We start from the raw sequence: 16,450 nt of genomic DNA on the forward strand, positions 1-16,450 counted from the left end.
TAACATTATACACTTGCTGGAGTTTTCGACAGTTTCAATTGGCATAAAAAAAGAAAAACTTTAATTCCATTCAAGGTTCAAAATATCGGCCCATATCAGCCGATATGTATTGTTTCGGGACCTCTCCAATACGTCCCTACAGTGGATGTATCAAGGTTCTGACCGGTTCAGGGGGTGGAGGAGCCTGAAACCGGCCTCCCTGAACCGATTTAAAAAAAAAATAAAAAAAGTAAAAAAACAGTATCAATATTGCACGATATGCCCCTACCAACGTATTGGGTGTATCGATATTTTGAACCTTAATTCCATTCTTTGTATAATGTTTATATGTGAAAATCACTAGAAATACCATAAATTATAGTATGGAAACCAAATTACCCTAAATGCAAAACTGTATTAATAAGGTTTTAAGTTTAAAACAAAACCAAATATGAATATAAAGTCGTACAAAAAAGAAAAAGGAATGGTTAATATGACTCGCATAAAAAGACGTTCTCTCAGAAAAGATACAATAAACTACAACATTGATCACATTGGAATAACAGAATTGTAATGCTCGCCAAGTCCAAATGCATGCCTATGATATGACAACATGATACTTGGATTAGAGGAGCCAATCTCAGTGTTAGACTTGTATTCTTGTCCCATCTCAACATCTGGGAAGGATCCTGAAAAGATCAAGATATGTTTTCTCAAGCAATGGGTCAAAGCACCCAGTTCTAATTGTCCTCCCCATGCTGCTGTTGATTCCACTTCTCTACAATATTTTTCAAATCTTTCTGAAAGTGAATTATCATAATCTTCTTCCATCTTATTATCTGACAGAAAAAAGGGAAGGAAATCTGATGCATGTTCCCTCATATAAGCAGCCACCATTTGCCGAAGTTGTTGATAATTGTAAGGTGAACAACCTCCTGAAAAATAGGCCAGTTGATCCTCAACAGCCCGATAGAGACAGTGTCCATCTGGCTTTATTTCATTAACCTTCAATCCGAGGGGCTCAATCTTTCTCTCCAATTTCTCGTTTTCAATTATACGATCGCTAACAATGTTACTCTGTTCTTCCCGTATTCGTTGCTCTCTTGTTGCTTCTTGCTGAGCTTTTTTCTCACGCCTCTTTACACTCCTACTGGGTTTTGAATTGTCACGTTGACTAGTCACAGATACTCCAGCTATTGCCTTCACCAAAGTATCAAGATTATTGTTCTCCATGACATTGTTATTGGTATAGCCTAATGAAGCAAGTTCCTCTGCATGCTTTTCTTTGAGTTTCGAAGAAAGTCGAGATATCTCATCCTCCACCTGTTTCTTCTTGGCCTTCTGTTCAGCCTTGCTTCCTTTAGCAGCTGCCTTTTTTAAAGCAACTTCCTTGTTTTGTAACTGGGTGATCTCTTTCCTACAAACAATCATATCTTGAAGTTTAGTAATTAAGAATATTTCCTTAAAAAAGTAATTTGATAAAACAATTTCATGGAGAAGCTGAATCACATATTGGTAGTTAGAGAATAGCCACTGTAATTTTCTTTGAAAAAGGTAAAAAAAAAAAAAACAGAAAACTCTTTTTGCAAGCCATGGTTTTTCAGTTAAAGCTAAAAACCATTTACTAGCACAAGGTCATAATGGAATCGGCATAAATGACCGACCTTCCTACATGCCCTTGAAGGTGAATGCGCTAATAGTACAGCAAAATTACTTATTTAATGGATCTTATTGATTATATTGTTTCTACCAAAAATTGGATTTGAGTCCTCATTACTGAAACATAAATAACAGATGCTAGGTAACTGAAAATCCCTCCTCTTCAGTTGGTCAATAGTCAGAATGTTGTTCACTACTACCACCCAAGCAAAAGCCTTAACCATAGGTGGGGTAGGGTTGCCTCAAAAACCTTTTACCTCAGTTCTATTAGCCAGATTACTTATTAAAGCATTATAAAAAGACCTTACAATGAATAAACCATTCTTAGGCAGTGCTTATAGAATAAGTGCTTAAAAACAAGTGCTTATTCGAATAAGCACTTATTTGCATTTGTCACCCAGCTTTTTCAAGTGTGCACTTATTTCATATTGGGTGTTTAGTACTCTCTCTCTCTCTCTCTTTGGACAAGGATCGAAGTGCCTCTGTTCTTCCGGACAGTAGCCATGAGGGAACAGAAAGTTGACGCTCGACTTCGACTACAACTACTCGTTCAGGTAAACTTTGCATAGTGTCGAATCACGACTGCTAGGAGTGGTCAAGCATCTACTACAGCTGTTAGTCAGAGGTAGCAAATAGACAAGAATGAGTTTTTACGGGGTGAAGCCAAAGAACTGAAAGCAAATGAAGGCAGATCCTTGATAATGATAGGTTTCTGACACAATAAAATCTCAAGAGATGTAGATGGATCCCGAGTCAAGACCCATACCCTCAAATATCTGAATTGTGGAGAACAAAACATGGATCTTTGGAAAGAAAATTTAAAATAGAGATGGGTAGCTGGCAATGGCCCCGATCAGGCACAACAATGAAAACCCCAATTAAAAAAAAGTTACAGATGAAGGAAAAATGACAGAAGGATCTTGTGTGAGGAGGGAGTGGAGGTTGATCAAGATGAAGATGAACAAGGGAACAGAAACTTGCTCGACTTCAACGCTCGCTCAGATACATCCCCCTCTCTCTGCTTCCAGTGACGAGGATATGATGCCACCAACCCAGCGGCAGAAACAGAACAGGGGAGGACAAATCAGTTCAGGCCTGGGTTGCCTGGAACGAAGGAAGAAAAAGAACGAATAAGAAAGGAAAGAAAGAAAGAAAACAAAAAACAGAACAGCGACGCCTTCCCTCTCTGACCCAGGAGAAATCCGGCATTCAGCTCTGCCACCGCTGCTGCTCCTGTGGATCCTGTTTCTGTGGAGAAAAAAACCCATAAGGTGAATACACGCTCTGGCATGCAGCCCTGTTTCAGCAGAGAAGAAATCCACTGCTGCTCGTGCTCCACCAGATTGATATCGAAGAACGGAATCTGGAGAGAAAATCAGTCACCGTTCAAACTGATTCTTCAACTGCAGTACCTTTGAACTGGGATTCTTCTAAGGGCACAAATGGAATTGTAAAAACTAAATGGGGATAGTTTTGGTAGAAAAAAAATCGAATAAGTGCTTATTGTTTAAGCACTTAAAAACAGATGGAAATTTGGGCTTACAAAATAAGCACTTGTTTCAGGCTTATTTCCCAAACACCAATAAGTGCTTAATGGTGTGGTCCCGGCCGAAACAAGCACTTATTTTTAAACACTCCCAAACATGGCCTTAAATTCCTTCCACTACGTAGCATCAGGTTCCCCAGGAGAAACAATTCCTTTTTCAATCTTTCCTAGAAGAACTCTTTTCAAATAATTCAGTAACAATTAATCAAAGAATAAAAATCTGGTGTTAAATAAGAGAATAGCAAAGATATAAGAATAAGAGAATGAAAGAAAAGGAGAGAAGAGAGAATCAAATAGATAGTGGAGCACAAAATGACCCCCCGCCTCCAATCAAAAGCATGGTTATTTCCACTCTCAAATAGAAACATTCTTTTTTAAACATGTCTACCTACTCTCAAAAAAAAGTATGAGCTTCAAATGGTATTTACCTCCACTAAAAAGGAAAAAAAAGCTCATTTCAAATGGTGTAGGATCCATAAAGTGGGTTAATGTATAGAAATAAAACCTGATTTAATCTCTTATATTAAATAAAAAATCTATATAACAAAAAAATATCAAATAAAAAAACCTAAATTTACAATGGTCCCGTACTTGGTACAGGGTGATCATTCTCTAGTGTCTTCTATAGTTGTTGCAAATATGTGAAAAGTTACATAAGTGTCCTTAGTAAGGTGGCAGAAAGAAAGGAGCTATAAAAAACTAAAACAGGCCCATGGCCCAATAAGAATAAGTTCATAAAGTAAAAAAGAAACATAAGAAAACTTATAAAGAAAAAGAAGGGTCCATTTGGTTTGCAGTCGGAATCAGAATCAAAATCCCTTGGAATTGGAATCTGAATGGCTTATTACCAGTCTTTTTGGTTCAGACAGAAATCAGAATCGGAATTGGAATAAGTTGGAATGGGATTTCATTCCCAAGGGAGGGGGAAGGAATGGGGGAATGCCATTCCAGCAGGAATGGGAATGGGATTCCGATTCCGCCCAACCAAAAAGTTGGAATCGGAATGACCAATTCCAATCCCAGACCCCTATTCCCATGAACCAAACAAGACCTAAGAAACTTAAGGAAAAACAGCTAATACTTTCAACACTCCCTAAAGCAAGAAATTCTTGGCCTTTCAGAAATTTCACTGAATGGTGAAAAGCACAAAGAACCTTAGTGCTGGAAACACTTGAAAAAATCAGCAATATGCATCACCAAGTATCTTCAACTGAAATAAATCATAACCAAAGAACCAATCCCAATTCTTGTAATTGTTAGATCTGATGTTTCTCCACCTTCAACTGGACATCTGAGTTCTTCCCCATAGCACGGAAAACAAGACTGTCGTAAACACTCTATAGGTCTTGGAACTTCAAGAATCCACCCATCTAAGCTCTAAAATGATTAAGCATACTAGAAATACCTATGTCCCACAGCAGATTCCATCCAATATTGAACAAAAAACTTTCTCTGATTCTTCGTCATTTTTTTGGGGAAAGTATCAAGACTCCTTCCTTAAGACAGACCAAATTTCAATTAATTCTCCAAAAAAATCATCTAAAACCAGGCAATTCAACAATGGATAATTTCTCCACCAATTATCAGCCAACAGACTAAAAACTCACTCCCAAAAAACACTGTAGGTATAGTCCCAATTTGAGTTGACACTAATATAGAGAGGGAGAAGAGGTGGGCACTTGATCCCTAACTTCACAAAAAGTCTCTCTATCACTTCCTACCTTTGTAAAAATATGCAAATGACTAACAAAGCCAAGTCACCATCCAGAGAACAATTTTCAGAAATATACGTAAGTAAATTTCTGATTTTCTTTTGAAATTTGGGCAAAATTTCTACAACATCATCCTTGGCATCAAAAAATTCTAAATGATTCTCCAAAAATATTCTAAAAATCAGGCAATTTAAGGATGCAACATGATTACTATTTTTGAAAATGAAATTACTATCTACAATAATTTACAAACTTGCTATAAGTAATCCCCATAACAGGAACCCCAAGAAGAGAAAGATTTAGAATAGGGAGATTAAATTAACAGGTCTAGCAAGGGGGAAATCAAAGGCACAAAGGAAACTAAACAAATTCTGAATGAAAACTGACCAAGAACAATATCAAAAAGAAGAATAAACACCAAAGGAACCTCGTAGTTCAGATCTGATCTTAATCAACTTCAGATTTGATCAATATCAACATCTTCATCATTATCAAAGTCTTCTAGTTGCTCCAATACCATCTTGTTGAATAATTCAGCAAACTTTTTTTTCTGAAAAGGTTAAAGTATATTTATTTGTGTAATCCAAAAGCCCATGTGCAAAAAGATAGTGTACAGCATTCATCACCACCAAATTTTTTTGGTCTGCAAACCAAACTTCACTAAATATTTCTTCTTTCCATCCCATCATTCCAAAGAAAATTCCTCTACAAGTCTGCAGTTTTTCTAGCAATCAGCAATAGAATTTGGTATTTTCAACAAGGACATATAGTAAATAGGAAAGTGGACAGGATAATTTTAACTAACGTAATATGGCCCCCTAAAGAGAAAAACTTAGCAACTTACCCTTCCAATCAACCAATCCGTTATCAATTCTGTCAATCACATATTGCCACATAGATGGTGATGATGATCATGCTCCAATAAGCAGCCCTAGATGTGTAAAAGGAAACTCAGCGATTCTAAATTCCAATTCAGCTGCACACTCCTCGAGAAGATCCTGAGAAATCTGTTTTTTTTTTTTGATAATTGGATTGTGATTTGATTAATCAAGAAATGATAGCTAGTACAGGGCCTACAGGCATCCCAAGGAGAGGCACCTTGAAAAGAATATTACGGAAAAAACAGTAGTGAAAAGATTACAAAGCAGCCCAGTATAAAAACAGTAGTGAAAAGATCCAGAGAAATCTCTCCAACTCCAATCATCACATTCTTAGAGAGATTAACTTTCAACCCTGAAAGCAGATTAAACGTTTTTTAAAACTGCTCTTGCATGAAGTACTTGACCTCTGCCTTTAGAAAAATCAAGGTATCATCAGCATATTGCAGGCGTATAATACTATATTTCTGGTCTTCCCAAACTGAAACCTCCAATCAGCCCAACATTTTCCACTAGTCAATATCATACTTATAACTTCTACCACCAAAACAAATAGCACTGGAGATATTGGATCTCCTTGCCTTATCCCTCGACCAACTAGAAAGAACTCAGTTGAAATTTGAAACACCACTGACCAACACCAAAATGGACATGGAGGAGACACTTATCCCCTTTAACAATGTTTGGACATGAAATAAACCCTAAGATGTTGGATATCAAGCACAACAGGAGGAAGGCAGCCTCCCAACTGATCCAATTATGAGTGTCATGACAATCTAGAACATTCTAAAGCTTCAAACATGGTAAAAAATAAACATATTATTGACCAAACTGATCAATAGAAACTGGTAATGCCATTCATCATACCAAAATTTGGCATCTTAATATCAAAGACCCACCAACAATTTTTCCAAGAATAAATATTCCTTTGTCTATCTCCCTGATATCTAGACCAGAACTGCAGCTTGCTCTTGGGGGTCATTGCTTGGTGTAATGGTAAAATCTCAAACTGACAAGCACAAGAATGTCAATTCAAGTCTAAGAGTGGCCACAGTGCAAAAAAAGTGCCAAAAGAGCAAGCTGAGACAAACATTGGGTAGTGCCCTTTTTACCTTCAGCTTCTTCTCATGGTACAAGCAGCAACATAGTTTTCAAGGCGCCAAGGCAAGGCTAGGCGACAGGGGGGCACCTTGTCGCCTAGGCGTCACCTAGGCAATGGATTTTTTTTTATGTTAAAAACATAGATCCTAGGTAGTTCCCTAGGTACCATAACCATATTTTTTTTTTGATAAATGGGTACCATAACCATATTTCCTTAATAATTATTCATCATTTTCATATGAAAAGTATAAAGTTCATATTGAAGTAGAGAAAATCAACATATTCATGAGAAGAAAAAGGAGGAAAATAAAATTCAAAAAATATAGGGGCTGAACCCTTATTTTTGTTATAGGAAAAGAAGAAAAGAGGAAGTATTGGTAGTAGTTGTAGTAGTAGTAGTAGTAGTAGAAGAAGAAGAAGAAGAAGAAGAAGAAGAAGAAGAAGAAGAAGAAGAAGAATATATGGAAGAAGAAAATGTGCTGATTAGATAAAATTTTAAGTTCTTCCTTACTTATTGGTTCAGGTTTTGAAGTCTTTGAGGGTTCAACACAGCATTTAGCAATGTTTGTGTTCATTAAACCCTAATAAATAAGAAAATAATAAAAAGAAAATAGTATATAAACACAAAATGATTATTTTAGTTTAATAATGTCTACTTTATAATTATAGTCTCAAAAAAATGAACCAAAAAGTATTTTATAATAGAAAGTAAAAAACTGCTTGGCGATTAGGCGAGGTGAGCCTCAAAGGGCGCCTTATCGCCTAGGCAGGCGCCTTGGCATCGCCTTGACAACTTTGAGCAGCAATACATAATATATTTACCTTTCAAAGTAAGATGCTCAGAGACCATTACCCAGTCAAAGATTTCAACAAATTTTATACCTGAAGCCATTTCTACATGCTAGAGTTTCTTGATTCCCATCCTTCACTGTATAGTGACTAATATTTTACAATCAAACCTGTTCATGGGCCAGGCTTCAGGTTGGACCCATTGAAACTTTGGCAAAAGCTAAGCCCAAGCCTGGCCCATGAACAGGTCTATTTACAATGTTAACCATTTAGTTTTAAACCAACATCGGGCTCTTCCCTTAAAAAGGACACTACATTCTTTTATTTTGACCAGAACAGACTAGAGAAGTCATTGGTGAGAGAGTAAATGAGCTTGCTATCAATAACATGCTTGAGAAGAATCAATTTGTCTCTTGAACATAGGAGTTTAGAGTTCCTAGCCAAAAGTTTGTTATTAATTATTTCAGTAACAGGGTTAAAGAAACATCATTTCGTTTCTGCCATGACCTAAGTAGGACTACCAGACACGTAATAGTTTGTCAACCAGATGCTCTCACATTCTTTGAAACAGCCTCTCTGTATGTTCAGGGGTTAGGGTGCGTATATCTGCCCCTTCCCAGACCCCACATTGGTGGAAGCGTCATGCACTGGGCTGCCCATTCTCTCTCACATTCTGTTTTAAGGATATTCATTCCTCAAATGGAAATTTTAGATCCTTTGCAGACAATAAAAGTGTTATTCACACGAGACAAACTCAACGTGACAATGGGTACCGACATGGACAGCTAATGTACACAAGACAAACTCAATCTGTAGCATTTCCTTTGTATCTCCTTTCTAATTTGACATGAATGGATGGCTAATGTACAAGATGAAACCCGTTTCATAAAATTTTACTTAGCAACAAAAGCAATATCTTGTGAGTCAACATTTTCTCATCTTGCTGAGTCAGACACTTGGGCACATGACATATTCCAACCCCCTTCAGAATTATAGATTATAGCATAACGTTTTTATACGTAGTATGTTAAAAACATTATACTTGGCCCAGGCACAACCCCTTTGAAAAGGCCTGCACCTAAATGTGCCTAGGCGTGAACCTGGTACGCCTTATGTCTCGATTCAGGCGCGTGCCTTTTCAAAATTTTGCACTTTTTTGTTCTTTTTTAAGTACAGTGGCTAGGCTGGGGCTCCACCCCTGGACCCCGGACCAAGCCCCTTCAGGCAAGTGCGAAGAAGTCCATGTTAGGGTCATAAATTCTTAATCCCCACAAAAAATGATTTTATAATTTCAATTATCTTTTAAAATGTCTTTTATTAGGATGAATAATGAACAAAATTTGATGAATTTGGAATAAATGATGTTTAACATCACATTAGCTATTTGAAATAATGCAATTGGGAAAAAAATTAATAAATTGAAAGTTTAGCATGTTTGAATGTGTTTTATATGTTATGTTTATGTATGTTAATCTGAGCTAATAGGATTTTTAAAACATTTAGTTTAAAATTAAAGTTTGATTCTTAATTAACTATTTTAGCATTTTCTTAATGTATAGAATTTTTTACATCTTTTTGCAATTTTTGCATTGACTTTTTTTTAAATTTTGCACCTAGCTTCAAAAAGGAATGCACCTCGCCTTCTGCCTTGTGTGCAACATGCCCTTTGCACTGCACTTGTTTTTTCTTTTTTTTTGCACCTTGCAGATTTAAAACACTCTATAAAAAGTCTTTATATGTTAGAATTTCAATAAATTTTGCAAGATATAAGTACCAATAAAAGCAAGTTTGAGTCTGAGAGTGGTCACTTTGTGCCAAAAATGCCAGAGGTTAGGTCTGCATCCAGCACACCCCTCCCAAAACCCAGGATAACTAGGACAAGCATTGAGTAATGGCCCTTTCTTGTAATCATTAAGTGATACTTAGCTCCAAAACCAGATATTTTTTTTATTGATAAATTTTTTTTGATCGATACTCCAAAACCAGATATTACATATATTACATGACACAAGCTTATTAAATTGGATATCCAAAGTTTCAAACCTATACGGCTGTTCCCATATCCAGGATCTTAGAAATGGGGAGTTGTATCCCTGTTTCTTTTATACATGTCCATGTCAGTATCTGTATCTTTGCGTCCTAAATAGAATTTGGTTTCAGATGATCTTGAACTCCTCTTAATAAATTTCTTTTTCACAAGATTTCATCAGAATTTCAAGAGTCAGAACAAAAATACAAGAAAATTTTCTTCTAGCTTGGAAAATTTATATTTTCTCTCCTTTCCAACATCAAGATCTAACAAATGCCTATTTCTCCTACTTCCCTGATCTAAATCTCTTTGAAGCTTTCCTATTTTGTCTAAATTTCTAAATCCATCTATCTATGGTTCATTTGAGTGGTAAACCAAACTGAAATGGAATGTCAAGATTTTGAAAATTTTGACGAAATTTAAAACCATGCTTGTATTTGGCAAATAGTTACCAAAATACTATAGCTTCCAGCTTTGCTTCTAAGATACATGAGGTATTTTATCATGGGTCCTCCATTCTGATTGCACAAATAGGGCAAATTTTATTTATTTTTTTATGAGTAAATAGGGCCAATTTTATTTCAAGAATCTAGTTTCTTCAAAGAGACAAATGAAAAGAAAGTTTCATTGCAAATGCAAAAAAAGGCCTCTACAGACTGGCAGAAGCCAAGGAGGGCAGGACCTCCAACCCAATTAACCCCATTACTAAATATGAAGATTCCTTAATAAGTGCTGCACTGCAGCCCATATTTCTAAATAACCTATGAAGCTATACCAATGATGCTCACAATACCAATCTTCACCAAGTTTGTATAGAATCAACTAGTGCGGAGTATGATAGAATGACCATATTAAAGATGGCATATATAAGCAGAACAAAATGAAAAAAAAAAAAAGGGAAAAGGATGGCCACAATCTTGAGACACAAATATTTTGACAAGGGCATAAACTGGAAGCAAATTGAACCTCATATTAAGTAATTGGCATAATGAAGAATCATGCATCTCAATATGCAAATAATTACCATTCTAATACAAATCTAAAAGGATAACAAGTATTTGTATTTCATGCATATTACAATTATATGTTTTCTACTATCAATTCACTAACAAAATCAAGTATCATACAAGCACATTACCAGATAAAAATAAACCTCCAAGTAGCAAACAGTATTTATTTTGCCTGGGGGGTGATTGCAGCTTCTACCTCTTTCAAGAAAAAACTGGTAGAACAATGGCCCCACCCACAACTGATTTCCTCAAATTGAATTTTGATGGCAGCTGTTTTGGCAACCCAGGCCCTTGTGGGATAGGTGGAGTATTAAGAAATGATAGGGGCTGGGATTATTCTCAGGACCAATTGGGGAAGGGGATTCCACTAGAGCAGAGCAGTCATGTTTGGCCTACAGAAAGCTGTGGAATTAGGCTCTCAAAAGCTGGTAATTGAAGGTGAATCTAAAGTAATCCTAAGCTGGCTGAGAAAAGAGGAAAAGCATCCATGGTGGTTCAGAAATGAGATAAAAAAAATTTAGAAAGCTGTCAAAAGACCTACAGTTATTATTTCAGCGGGCTCCATGATCAGCCAACAATCTAGCTGATCAGTTGGCAAAACAAGGGCTGAACAGAGAACATGTATTCTGGGCACAGTTGTAACATAGAAAAGCAAAATCTTTAGGGTTTCTCTGTCTTCTGTTGTAAGGGGTAGCCGAGGCTACTCAATGATGTAAATACACCCTTTCTTTATCAATAAATAGCTTCTTTTAATGATAAAATAAAAACAGTATTTATTTTGCCTCCTGTATTTGCATTGCCAATAAGTTCATCTTTCTTAAACCCAAACAGAGACAGATCAGGGAGACAGACAGAGCATATAAAGAAGAGTTTGTTACCGGTGCCTAGATAGCATTTCCTCCCGAGTTTCCTGCTTCTCCTTGGGTACAGTTCCTACATTTTCTTCAGAACTCTTCGGGGGTACATTTCCTATAACTTCTTCAGAATTCTCATCCACCAACTCTTGGCTCTGGTCCATTTCGGGTTTCTGAATCAACCAAAAACGAAGAAAATGAAGGCGCCGGACACTATTGTAGACTCTCAAAACATACAAGGAACCAGGTAGCAGCCCCTCTTGTTGCACATAGAAGAAAAAGAAACAAATCAAAAGGGCTACGTGTACTGTAACGTGCGTAAAATGCAAATAAAAAGAGAAAAATACTTAAGCAACCACTCGAAAGAGCTTTTATTACCGAGGAAAGAATATCAAAAACATCCCCTGTACAATTTAGAAAATATGCAACTATCTCCGCAAAAGCCTATTTAATGTGCTTGTTTTTTAAAATGTCTGTTTTGCCCTTATGCCTATCAATCTTCTCATAACTCTTCTTACGTTAATGACAAAAATTAGCCTGAACATAAGCAAGAAAAACATACTGGGCCGTAAATTTGGTCAATGGGTAATTTTTTTTCCATTGATCAGTTTCCCCGTATTATTTTTGCCTTAAGCAATGGGTCCCATGGTAAAACTATCCTTATTTTTTTGGGTAAAACTTATTTATGGATAAGTAACTTTTTCACCTTAGAGAAATTTTTACAAAACATGATGGAACCATTTTACCCATTTTAATAATTATTTTTTGTGGGTAAAAATATCATTTTATTATTTACCTAAGAATCTAAAATTAAAAAAAAAAACATGGGTAAGTGCATTTACCCAAATACCTAGGTAAATGCACTTACCCAAGTAAGTTGCATTGTTACAAATGAACAAGGCCCTAATGTAAAAGGTCTATAGAAACAAAGCAATAGATCAATTGTGACATCACCAAATTAAAAGAAAAAAGAGAAACATGATGAATTAAACAAACTAAAAGGTTCAGTTTTTGGTATTGATATTCTATTAACCATTGGAAAAAAAATCACAAGAGAAATGGTCACTCTTTGAGGTTCAAGAAATGACCCTGATTCACCATTGTTTATTAAATTTAAAGTGATATATGCTTTCAGAAAGCTCTAGAAACATGGAATTCCATACTTTTATCAATGGAAGATTGTGAGTCATATTGAGATTAAGGCCCGTTCGTTTTCTGGTAAGTTACATACCCAGGTAAATGCAATTACCTGGGTAAGTTTTTCCTAGGAAACATTTACCCAAGTAAGTGTATTTACCCATGTTCTTTTATTCTCCAAGTAAAAAAGGAAATGACCATTTTAACAATAAAAATTCATTATTAAAATGGGCATTTTTGTCCCATTCAAGTGTTAGAAACTTCCCCCCAAGTGGGAAAGTTATTTACTCACCTAGGAGATGGGTATTACTTACACGGGTAAGTGATATTTAGGAAAATAAACTTTCCCTGATCCCCACAATAATCTGAAAAAAGAACATGGGATTCCTGGTCAATGAGAACCAAAATCCCATTGACCAACTTTCCCCCCTCTCAAAATCCAAAAAAATAACGCCCCCTAAGTTCAACCAGGGGCAGAGGGGAACCATGGCCTCCCTATGCCTTCAAAATTCCCACAAAACCCATTTAAATTCCACTTATATTTTAACCCCCTTACCCATGTTTCTTAGTTTTTGCCCCATGCCCCCCCCCCTTAATTTTTTCTAGGTTTTGGCCCCTCAAGAAAATATTGTAGTTCCGCCCTTAGTTCAATTTTCACCAAAGAATTACATGACTCCCCTGAATAGTGGAGTTCTTTTACAATTATGGCAGAGTATATATTAATTTTGCATGAAGAGAACTGCATACTTTAACTTACCATTAGTTGCAAGTTTGACAAGAAACAACTGTACAATATTAGCCATCTCACTCAACTAATAAATCAACTTGATTTCTCTATATGCAAATGAACATGTGAAAGAGTACAATTAATTATTGGATTAAATGGTTCAATTTCCCGAAAAGAAGATTTTAATTGAAATTAAAGCAGTTCAAGCTAAAGATAAGGAGATGAAAATGATAAAACTTCAGGCTCATTTATTCTTTTTTTCACATTAGGTTAAGTTGAGAAGGTCAATAATTAAAGAGAGTAATTGAAGCTTGGTTGATGGTGATAAATAAATTATATATCTGCACAAATTTTACAAGGTGTTTGGTTTCTGTCACCAGAGGAAAGAATGTCAGAGGTGCATAGCTCCTTTTAGATGAGATTTAATGACAAAATGAAACATTTGATGACTTCATAGTACAATAATTAAATACAGAATGAATTCATTTAGAATTTCTTAGAAAGTAGTTTCTGTTTAACATGGATTAAAATCCCTTAATATTCCTGAAATTAAACATCTTTTCAACCTTCGTTCTTCTTCACTTTATTTTTAATGCAGACTATATTGGTTAAGATTCATAACACCATTGCCAATTTGTTTGAACTAGATACAATCTGAGAAAAACAAAAAATAAACTATTTGAGATACTTCTTGCAATGAAAAAGTAGTTTCATCTTACAACTTTTTTGGCATTTTTCATTTTACAGTAAAAGAAGTAAAAGAGTAAAAATGATGAAACAACAAATTATATGGCCTTATCTAACAAAGGCCAATATTCCTCTGACCGGCAGCTCTCATATGTGTATTCCCACGAGGCACAGACTTCTTGGGAAGATTCTGAAACTCCAAAACCCTTGTGCAGCGCTGCTTCTTTCCCTCTTGGCATTCTCAGCTCGTTGGTGTATGTTTCTTGAAGATTTCTCTTGCTGGTTTCAATTTTCTCACAGAGTGTTACTAGCAACCATCGGTTCTTGAACCAACCATAGTAACCAAGGTAGAAATTGACGATAAAGCTTTGTTTTCTTACTCCACCCATTGATCATCAGTTTTTGTTGTTGCCAAATATGGAGCCGAGGGCAACAACATAATTTCTGGTGTTCAAGGCTGACAGGTCCAACCTGTTGAGAGAAAGAAGACATCAGAGGCCCTGGGAGTTACCCCAGGGGCAAAGACTCTAACGATCAAGTTAGCCGAGAGCTGTGAACGGTCGGACCAAGTAAGAGAGGAAACTTAGAACTTAATTCTGTGTGTCTTTACCTCAATGTGGGAGCCCCTTTTATAGCCGGAATTTCCTTAGAAGAGGGGCATTTAGGAGCAGGTGGCAGTGGTTGATAATGGATGGTCGGGATGCATTCGGCCGACGCCATGTGTCAGGATCCGCAGGTCGGCTAGATATCCCTACATCACTTGCCCCCCCTCACGAGGCCATAGCGACCAAGATCGGTTGGCGGGTTGTGTTAAGGCCTCAACTTCGGCTGAAGAGAGTATGGTAGATTCACATGGAGGCGCCAGCCTCCACATGCATTGCCCATGCACGTGGAGGGTGTGTGAGTGTTTGTCAGCAGTTGTGTGGCATACGAGTGTAGGCTACCCGTGTGCATTGCTCGTGCCCCATATGGGCACTAATGTCATACGTCGTAAGTCCATACATAGGACGGGCGCCAGGGTCGACTGACTGAGGCCATGCACGAGACGTCATGGGGGGGGGGGGGGGTTCGGTCCGACGCGTCCTTGAGCCAGAGTCGATGGGCGAATTGGCCCCATCCCTTGGCGTCGTTTTGTCTCCCGAGGTTGGTGCCACGTGAAGCCCATCGGTTTGGGTTGTTAGATCGGTCGATCCGCAGCCATTGGATAAATTGAATATGGGTCGTACATTTTCCTTTAAATAGGAAGGTTGGTTGAGCGAGACTTCACCATTTGCTCGAAACCTTTAGTCTTGGAGCTATTGAGGACACCTCGACTTTCCACAACCAATTCCTGAGATTTCCTTTCACTAACATCTTTAGGTAAAGAACCTCTGTCTTCGACATGTCGGCCTCAAATTGTGGTTGTGAAGCATACAACCTTCTTGACTGGAGTACTCCCAATATCACTCCTAGTAGCGATGGGAGTGACAACAGTGACTTCAAGAGCTCCTCTTGGACGTCTAACGTCCAGGTGTTCAGGGAGAGGGTCATGTCTCACAGGGCCGAGCATGACCAGTAGAGTGCGGAATCTACCAATGAGAGTATTGGTTCCACGCGGCCGAGGGCCGGCGCCATAGGAACTGTTCTTGCACTTCCTGAAATGGTGGATGTGGAAGAGGCTGAGGAACCCATGGCCAAGGAGTGGGCCAAGGCTAAGCACCGAGGTGTAACACTAGGCGTTATCCCCGCTTTGACCTAGACAACATTCTCGGCAATGAGCAAGTTAGGGCTTTGGCCAAGAAGTACTACATTCTGGGGGACAATAGCATTAGAGTCCCCTTGGTGATAGCTCATGGCTCGCTCCTAAAGGGGAGGTGTGCGTCCATGAGCATTACCTTCACTTTGGATTGTGGTTTCCCCTGCACCCCCTAATTTTTGAGATTTTGAACCAATATAAGCTCACCCTTAGCTAGTTCGCTCCCATTGACATTAGGACTATAGTGGTTGTGTTGGTGATGGCCCATCTCTGAGATGTGTCTATAACTCTTAAACATATTTCAGAGTTTGTTCGCATTGAAGAAGAATCCCGATGGGGAAGGCTTGTAGTATTTCCAAGGTTGATGGGGAAAGGTAGTGGACAACCCGTCGTCTATCCATAATTGGAAGAAGAAATACTAGCCAGATACACTGGTCCTTTCGGTTGCCCCTAAGGCTGGTCCTTTCGGTCCTTTCGGTCCGGTTGGGGGAACCCAGATACGCTAGCCAAGACGATCGCACCACGCAGTAGCAAAGAGGAGAAAGTCGTGACGAATCAGCTTTGGCTAGGCGAGACGATTCATTTTGGACCCTTGGTGATGGCCCAG

At 37.7% G+C, this 16,450-nt stretch overlaps 1 protein-coding gene across 1 annotated transcript; it reads right to left on the reverse strand.

Annotated features, from left to right (window-relative positions):
* Positions 1–374: 374 nt before the first annotated feature.
* Positions 375–11,899, reverse strand: LOC104586802 (OVARIAN TUMOR DOMAIN-containing deubiquitinating enzyme 5). The gene is made up of 2 exons (XM_010244154.3): positions 11,582–11,899; positions 375–1,396 (listed from the first exon to the last, which is right to left on the reverse strand). Exons 1-2 carry the CDS (start codon positions 11,719–11,721, stop codon positions 529–531), a joined length of 1,008 nt encoding a protein of 335 aa, XP_010242456.1. The 5' UTR covers positions 11,722–11,899; the 3' UTR covers positions 375–528.
* Between the last annotated feature and the right edge of the window lie 4,551 nt (positions 11,900–16,450).

This window comes from Nelumbo nucifera, chromosome 1, assembly GCF_055504915.1.
Source record: "Nelumbo nucifera cultivar China Antique chromosome 1, China Antique-T2T, whole genome shotgun sequence".
NCBI classification, from domain to species: Eukaryota; Viridiplantae; Streptophyta; class Magnoliopsida; order Proteales; family Nelumbonaceae; genus Nelumbo; species Nelumbo nucifera.

Bases quoted from the DNA above. Each gene is read 5' to 3' on its own strand.
- LOC104586802 (XM_010244154.3), bottom strand. From the start codon at position 11,721: ATGGACCAGAGCCAAGAGTTGGTGGATGAGAATTCTGAAGAAGTTATA. The intron at 1,397-11,581 runs GTAACAAACTCT...GATTGTTTGTAG, and splicing joins GAAATGCTATCTAGGCACCG to GAAAGAGATCACCCAGTTAC.